Below are 8,583 nucleotides of genomic sequence, written 5' to 3'. Positions count from 1 at the left end.
CGCGCTTTAGAAGGCAACACAGCCGAAAGTGGTGCCATCTGAGCGGAACAAGAGAGGCTTGTTTTCTTGGCTGCCTACATCCTGAGCTCACTTTAAATGACAGACTTCTCTCCGCATTTCAATTAGACTGTGCCAGTGGGCAAGCGGGGAATATTAATGAGGCAGCCTCCGAGGGCCACGAGGGCGGGAGCCGCGGTCTGCGAGTTGTTCGTTCCCCCCCAGCAGACCGGAAAGGGCGCGGGGCCGTTGTTGGGGTTGTGCCCTGTCACACCCGCGCTTAACAAGAGGTGCTTAAAGGGTCGGGAAGGGCCACAGGGAAGGTGGTGTGTCGTCCTGGGGATCCCCCGGTTTATCGCTCGCGCACAGGCGGAGTTGTCGGGCAGGCTGCAGGCCCGCGGCTGAGCCGCCGCTCGCCAGGGTGACTTGCATCTTCCCTGCCCCGCACGCCCTGGGGCGCACCAGCACCCCGCCGTCGCGCCGCGCCCCCTGGGGCAACTCCGCGCCCGCGCAGCCGCCGCCCGCGCGTGCCGGTACGCGCAACCCCCCCCCCCCCCCCCCCCCCCCCCGTTCCCCGCCCGCCTCCGCGCACCGGCACGCGCGCGCCCGCCTTTCGGGATCCGCTCGGTCCTGGCCGCGCTCCGCCGCCGCCCGCCGCCTCCTGCCCCGCTCGCTGTTGGCACCCTCCGCCCCGTTCCCCCCTCCCTACCCCGGCCGCACGCCGGCTCCAGGTACGATCCCCGGGGGTCCCCGCCCTGCCCCTAGGAGAGCTCTGCTGCCGACCGCAACTTGTCGCCCTGCGGGGCTGTTACCCCCCGCCGGTGTACTGCCGAGCAGCTGTCAAACGTGCTGGGCGGCCGGCGGCGGCGGCGGCTGGGGGCGGCTCGACCGCGATCTCCGCACCAAGCCCCCGCGAATGGCGTGACTCCCCCCTGCCGCCCCCCGGCTGCGGAGTGCCGTTGTGAGGCGAGGAATGGTTAAACCCCGGCCCTTTTGTACATGCGGGTTTTTTTGTTGTTTTTTTTTTTTTGTTGTTGTTTTTTTATTTTTTTTAATTTTTTTTTTTGATTCCTTTTCGTCTTGGGGCTTACGGAAAAGGAAAGCATCTGATGCGTCTGCTCACATGCCACTTTTGATCATACGTTGCCTCTTTGCACAGAGCAAGATCGTTGGGAAAGATGGAGATACAATAAGTTGCTAGTAGTGAGAAGTGCTGCAGAAACCCAGTAGGTTTCCTCTCTCCACCGAAGTGACATATTTTTCCTCGGGTTAAGTTGAAAGCACTGCGTGGCGGAGACTGACTGTAGCTGAGAGTGGGTTTGTGTTTTTCTTGTACGGTTAGGTTTTGCAGGAGCAGCGATGAAGAGGAAGCTGGTGCTCTCCGAGATGCAGTTGGTTCTTCTCGTTTTATTGGTGTGGCTACCAACAAGGTGAGAGGATGTTTAGTTTTCTTGTTCCATACAAACATGTATGTTACAGTCTGCTAAAGGTAAGCCTGTGTGAGAGGTTATGAAAGTATGGTGTATAGTAATGTCATAAAAAAATCTTTCTTGGCTCTTTGAATGCAGTCTTACATAGTTTCCGGACTAAATGTGTTAGAAGGTAGTCTAGGGACCGTATAAGCCTAATTGCTTGTCCTTAAACAGTTTGTGAATAGATGTTTTATTTCACCATTAAAAAACAATTCCTTTAAATGCCTTATTGAATCTTAAAGATTTAATGAAGTTACTGTACCACTGTGATTGTGTACCATACAGAGGAGTTAAGATGGAGACATAGATTAGTCAATATAGCAAATCACAGTCTCTAAATTAATGCTCGCATGGTTTTTATTACAGGCATGGCATTTTTTTTGGTTTTGCTTTTTTTTCTTGATCAACATAACAGAATTCAAAATGATACTTAAGCTTTAAACCTCTAGGTGGAGATAGCATACAACTTCACAATCACATACAATAAAACAATAGCCTCATTTGTTAATCAGCTTTTCTTATGTTAAGTTCTCCATTTCTAAAGCGACCACATTAGAGAAAGTAATTTTAATCACCTAATAGTTTGGTGTTGCTTACAGTCCCTAAATGTGCGATTAGTTGTAGTTTGTAACTTGGGTTCACTTGCTTTGGTTCTGACTGCGGTAGGTCTTGCCCTGCACTGGTGAGTGTTGTAAGTTAAATAATGCAAGTTTCCTATGATTTTAAAAAATCTGCATTTATTTTTGTGTATTTCCTAGCTAACAAAGCATTTCCTGAAACTATGTTTCCTATTTCACTTCATGCCTAACTCTGGTGCAGTATTAGTTGAGTCACAGTGGGCCAGATCCTGCAAACCCTACTCAAGTGAGTAATCTCACTGACGTCAAAGAGACTACATGCGTAATTAAGGAGTTCATGCCTGAGTAAAGTTTGCAGGATTCGACCCTAATTTGATATTGTATGATCTGATTTTTTAGTGGTATCTCTGAGATACAACAGTTCTTTTAACTCAAAAGAAGCTTAAAAAATGATGGAGACAGTCCAGAAAATAATTAAAAAAAAATAAAAAATGACTCACTGGTAATTTAAGAAAAAAACTCACACATCAGTGAAATCGCACATGACATTTTGGAATGGGCTTCGTAAGTTATAAGATCTTGGTCAGTTCTGTGACAGAAAACACAGACTGCAATGATTTACATTTAAATACTTCCTCCATGCTGTTGAATTGGGGACCAACATAAAGCCCTGCCTTTCATCTTTTTATAGCTTGCTTTAGGGAAAATGCCACCCAAGCCTACTTTTGGTTTGGAGAAGGAAGGAAACATTCTTGGTTTTATGGCATTCAGGATGCCTTGATCAGTAGTTCAGGTTAAAAAATATAGATGGCTAGAAAAGGTTTAGATGATGACGAGTGTAGCACACGATGCTTTACTTCTGGATATTAATATTCTACAATTAAGCAGGTAGGATTGATGAGCTCATGCATTTCACATGCATGGTGCTTAAAATTGTTGTCACGGTAACATTTACTTGTGTGTATCTTTCTGCATGGGAGTGTTTCCCTAGCAGACAACAGCTTTGGTCTGGGTCTCCAGATCAGCACCACAGCCAGCAGGGCAGCAGATTCATGCTCCAGCCCCTAGTGTTTTCTATAGATATATGACCCATGAAGGCTGTAACATCTCGTTCTTCATCAGGGAAGTTACAAACAGTTGATGATCTATAGATTGTTCCTGATGCTTCATTTAATTTTTTTCTATCCAACTTTTACAAGGTCTGTCTGCATCTAGTGGAACGTCAGATACTGCTTTTATAACAAAATGTCATTTTAGTAACATGAAATCAACCCACAGCTGTCCTGCAGCTTGCTAGTCAGCATCATTGTTCCCACCCACCAAACACTGACATCAGAGGACTCCCTGAGCATGATTACTGGAGTTTTCCCTCATGTTCTTCTAGTCATGTACGTTACATGACCATTGGGTGGAAGCATATCCACAGGATTTATCCAGAGATAGAGTATGCTTAGGTGAGGACAGCTAGGATAGAGCTGGAAGGAGACAGTTTTGTGTGTGGGAACCCAGGTTATCTGTCCAGGAGTGACATGCCACTGAGGCCTGGGAAGCTCTTTTAGACTTTTGTGCCTACACAACCAAATGTGTTAGTGGAGCTTGAAGTAACACCCATGGTAGTGCAATGTTGACTAGATGTAGAGGCTACTGGAGAATGACTTCCTGGAAATGTTAAGTAGTATATCATCTACTTTTATGTTTCTGAACTTGTTATGTACAAATTGTATATTCGTATACTTGTAACTACACCATTCCTGTTGGAGGGCAGAAAGTTAAGTATTGAGGGCCAGCCTGCAAAAACTGCATGTTGAGTGTACATTAAAACTTACATAGCACTTTCTAAAATGTAAAATGTCCATTTAGATCAGTGCTGGCTGACTCCCTGGAAGATGAAGCTAAGAATAACATCACCATCTTTACAAGAATTCTAGACAGACTTCTGGATGGTTATGATAATCGTCTCAGACCTGGATTAGGAGGTAATAAAAACAAAGATTGATTAAAAAAAAAAAAGCTTTAATGTTCAGATTTTATGCAGTGATATTCCTTCAGGGCTTTTTTTTTTTTTTCCCCAAACAACTGGTATGTATCTCAAAAAATTATTTATAACTTTATATTCACCCAGCTGAATCATGTGAAGTTTGAGGAAAATAGCATCTATGAACAGAAAGGAGGAAAGGAAGCATTTTCACACATTTATCTTAAGGAGAAAAGGAACACAAAAATCTGGTGATTTAACATAGTAAAACAGAATGAGAACAAAAATAACATCTAAAGCTGTTATTCCAGTCAGGGAATTCTGGTTGAACAAGGAATGCAGGCTTGATTCCCTGCAATGCGATGAACGTATGTTTTCAGAAATCTGCACAAGTGTTTTGTGTGGTGTGTGCACAATCCACATTTTAGATTAATTCCTTATTCCAGTAAATTCAATGGAAATGTTGTATTTTTTACTTCATTGGAATTAGGGTTTTGCTGATAAATAACATTTTCTTTCTGGGTACCTTGCATGTATTTGGGCATTTGAAAAAAAACCAAAACACCAAAAGAAACAAGGGAATATTAGAGGGTAGAGATCACTGCACTCTTGTACCATGACTGTCAGTTATTTCTCAAAATGTCAGTTCACATTTTCATTTCAAAGCTGTATGCTGGCTCATATAGATGTGTAAGCAAGAAATTTAAGCAATTTTTGGTGTTGGAAGAATTAGAATCATAGAATTACTGTGCAAAAAGGTCTCTGTGGTATGGGGAGGGGCAGAATATCTTGGGTTTGATAATATTTTATCTACTATTATTGTTTATCTGCTAGTGATGCTAACAAATGTAAATGTTCATGTATCAAATAGAAAGAACACTGTTATTATCTGTAACAGTTTTGGTAATTGTCATTTTCAACCTGGAGACTGTTTAACTTGCTAAAACTGATTTTAGTGCAAAATCCCTGGGAGCCATTTCTATTCCTGTTGATTTCAGTAAGATCAGGCCCAAAGCTAGAGACCTGCTCTAACAACTCTGATCAAATCAGGAATTAGTTAAAACTCACAGGTTTTAGCCAACCATCTTCCATCCTGACCTGTGGCTCTGCTGCTGTTCTGGTTCTGGAGAATCTTGGTTTACAGCTGACACAGCAAAAAGTGGGAGCTGGCGCTGGCTGGAAACCACTTTCTCATATGCATTAATCTTAACCTAGGATATCTTTTTATTTCCATTTCTGGACTCTGCACAGGGAAAACATGAAATATTTTATATTTAAGGACTTTTTAATTTAGGTGATCCACAGAAGGAGACTTGATGTGAGAATTTCTATAGTGGTGTTTTACACAGGGATTCAATTAATTTGCAAATTACCTGAATTTTAAAATTTAGATATAGTGTGAGCATACAAATGCCTTGCAGGTGACTTGCAGAAACATTTTATATCACAGAGCTCATGTTTAATTGGCAGAGCTTTTAAAATCCTGGGTTTTATTAGAAAAATAATGAAGAATTCTGTTCTTGTTTGCCAAAAGGACCGTGCCATTTAATAAGAGCAGTCTGCAGTTCTTTTTCATATCATATATACTTTTCATATTAAAATATATGCTGTTGAAAATAATTCCAAAAATTATTTTTATAATGGATTTTTATTTTAGATTTTCTATTAAATCTATTTCAAAATGCCTCCCTCTTTTTCTTTGCCAAGCCTCCTAGGTAATTAAAATATACTTTGGGAGCATAAAAACTAAAAAATTAACATCTGTTTGATGTTGGTGTACATGGCAATCAACCCATGCAGAACATGTGTGAAATGAAACTGTGTCATGCACATTAAACCTTGATGATTCATGATACATTAATCTTAATCTGCAAGAATACTTCAGTGGTGGATGGGCTAATTCTTGTAGTTCAAAAGAATGCTCATAGAAGCCAGTTGTGATAATCCATGATCTGACGTGTGCATAGTAAGTCCTCATAGTTTCTAAAAGTGTTGTTGTATAGACTGCTGCATCTTGAACATGTCACATCATTAATTTAATATGCTTACTCTCAGTTCTGTTCCACTTGCATTTATATGAATCTGAAAGAATTTAACTGAAACTAGTACAGCATTTACTTTGGCACAGCAGCTTGCATTATCCTGACTACAACACTAGGACTGAGATCACCCGACCTAAAGTGCTGCAGCAGAAATAGGCCAGGGTCTGAGATGGGTTCTTCTAAGGTCTTTTGAAAGCAAGAGTTTTTCACCAGCCCACTTTCACTTGTCATGAAAGACATTTTTAGAGATGACTTACGGCAAAAATTCAGCTCATTGCAAAGAACTATTGGTCTTTTAAACATTAGATGGAGTAAAACATTCTGTTAAAAACAGAAATGTTTTTAATAATGAAAAGTGTTAGCTTCGCATTGGAGTTGTATGTAGTTACTGACCAACCAAACAGAAATGTATAGGCTCCTTCAAAGACTCTGTATAAATTCAACTAAGTAATTGTCTCTTTGTGGATTTGTTCTTGAATTTATAATTAGTTTTACTGGCAGACTTGGTGTGAGTACTTACAGTATGTAACCTGATGCTCTTCTGAGACATCAGTACAATTCAGAACTGAATACTATTTTCTATAGACTGTTAAGGCAGCTTTAACTTTTACTGATGGTGCAGCTCTGTCACAAAAACAGGTTTTGGCTGTTGGCTGTTGGTAGTTCTAGGAGCTGGGATCCTTGAACACGCTAGTGATGAAATAGCCTGCAAATAGGTGCGGGCAGGGAAAATAAGGCATTGCATTGTCCCCTAAATCCAGGGACATCTCATATGAATTAGGTAATACCCTGACCTGCTATGTTGATGTGGGTAGGCATGAGAGTATTCAAGGGAAGATAATTTTTAGTCTATAATCATTTTATGCTAAGCACAGGACTGGAACACTTGAAGGCCAGAGCTATCCAAATTTATACAACTTGAGGATCTTTCCACAAACTGTGGTCAGTCTCACCAGCTTCTGGAATGGCATTCTTATTGTAACCAAAGAGGTGAATTTGGGTTATTAAGGAAGATCAAACAGTAGGTAGATGAAAAGTAAATACCACTGTCTCACCAGCTTCCATTTTGAAGGATCCATCTCTGTTGCAAGATGACTTTCAGATGTTCTAATTGCTTTAAACAAGAATCTCCATTGTGTTTCACTTACAAAAATGCCAAAACCTGTTTTTTCCACGATGTTTTCTAAATAAATTGAGCAGTAAAACTGATGAGAACTGAGAAGGATTATTACTATCAGAGAGATGATGAGCAGTGTGTACTTAAGGGTATGATCATTTATCTTTGCAGCACTGAATATATTGTTGCATAAAATTGGTGTAGTAGCACAGAGCATTAGATTCTGGGATAAAAAGTTGTACGATGTATTTACCAATATGAGCTAAAAGAAAAAAGCAATTTATTTCACAGAAAACTTTTCCCCCACCTCACCAGATCAGGAGAGCTATATATACATATGTATGTGTATGTGTTTATCAAAGAGTTGTATCTCTTCAGTTGCCAGGAAACAAGGCCATGATCACATGCTTGTAATTGGGAATATGTTAAATTTAGGACAGTATATTTATATGTCTCTGTGATTCAGAGTTTTAATCAGCTGTAAAAGAGTTTGTAACTGCAGCAATCCCCTAGCTAGTCATTCAAAACTTAGCAGTGTTTGTCAGCCTCATCATGCTTAATACACATTCAGAATACCCTAGAAAAAGGTCCTTCGACTATTTTTGCTGTAGAACACTACAGGAAAGCTTTCATTAATGTTTTTAAAGGAAAAAATGCAGGTCCCCTGCTCAATTCTTGTTGCTTCCTTAGCCCGTCTTTGCTCTAGTTTAATCTTTTGGAAATTGTAATCTCTCTCTCCCAGCGCTAGTGCAGAGCAATTCAGAGCAGCGCTTGCACTTTCTGAAAGCCCACTATCTATGTAGTTATGCTGGGATACAAAGGAGTAAACTACTGTATGCTCACTCTTGGGCATACCTGGAAGGGTCACATGGAATCTGGCTGTAACAGTGCTTTCAGAAGAGTCAGTGAGAAACTCAGATTAATTTATGTCAAGAGTTGTGGATAATGTATATTGGCAAAAAGCATTCCTTGTAAAAAATGGACAGCAATAGAGAGGAGGATATGAAAATCTCATTTAATTAGTTATCCAGGGCATGCAGATGGTGTTAAAATCCAAGAACAGAACTAACTCAGTAGTTATAAGCATTCTGGGGAGTGAATCATTAGGAAAGTGGAAGGATAAAAAACCCTCGGAAGCTGTTGTGACACTGAAGAACAAACCAGCAAAAATGCTGTAGGATAGGATAGTGGCTGAGGAGCTAAACAAAACTTACTTACGTATGTATGTATCTATCTATTTATTGGAAGTCTGTGGATAAATCAGCAGTGAAAATACCAGAGTCTTGTGCAGTCTTGCAGTTGTGCAAAGAGGTAAAATGCTATGCTTCACCATAGTTAACAAAAATCTATAAGCTTTACTGTAAAGTTTATATGCCTATAAAGGAGCTTGTCTGGAAAGATC

At 40.8% G+C, this 8,583-nt stretch overlaps 1 protein-coding gene across 2 annotated transcripts in view; it reads left to right on the top strand.

Annotated features, from left to right (window-relative positions):
- The first annotated feature begins 237 nt into the window (after positions 1-237).
- The window catches only part of GABRA2 (gamma-aminobutyric acid type A receptor subunit alpha2), a 57,953-nt gene continuing 49,607 nt past the window's right edge, over positions 238-8,583 (top strand). Inside the window, exons 1-3 of one of the 2 annotated variants that reach the window (XM_061471863.1) lie at positions 238-287; positions 1,340-1,427; positions 3,908-4,023. In XM_061471863.1, the coding sequence (XP_061327847.1) occupies positions 1,357-1,427; positions 3,908-4,023 (187 nt within the window). In that variant the 5' untranslated portion in view covers positions 238-287; positions 1,340-1,356. Of the gene's footprint in view, positions 288-591; positions 729-1,339; positions 1,428-3,907; positions 4,024-8,583 lie in introns of those variants that run through there. The other variant, XM_061471855.1, reaches the window with a different exon arrangement.

Source organism: Pezoporus flaviventris, unplaced genomic scaffold (genome assembly GCF_033815535.1).
Source record: "Pezoporus flaviventris isolate CSIRO_AGI_PZ_B2104156 unplaced genomic scaffold, CSIRO_AGI_Pfla_v1 ptg000002l, whole genome shotgun sequence".
Lineage (NCBI taxonomy): Eukaryota > Metazoa > Chordata > Aves > Psittaciformes > Psittacidae > Pezoporus > Pezoporus flaviventris.
The sequence above is the reverse complement of the archived record's forward strand: the minus strand, read 5'-3'. Positions and strand labels throughout refer to the sequence as shown.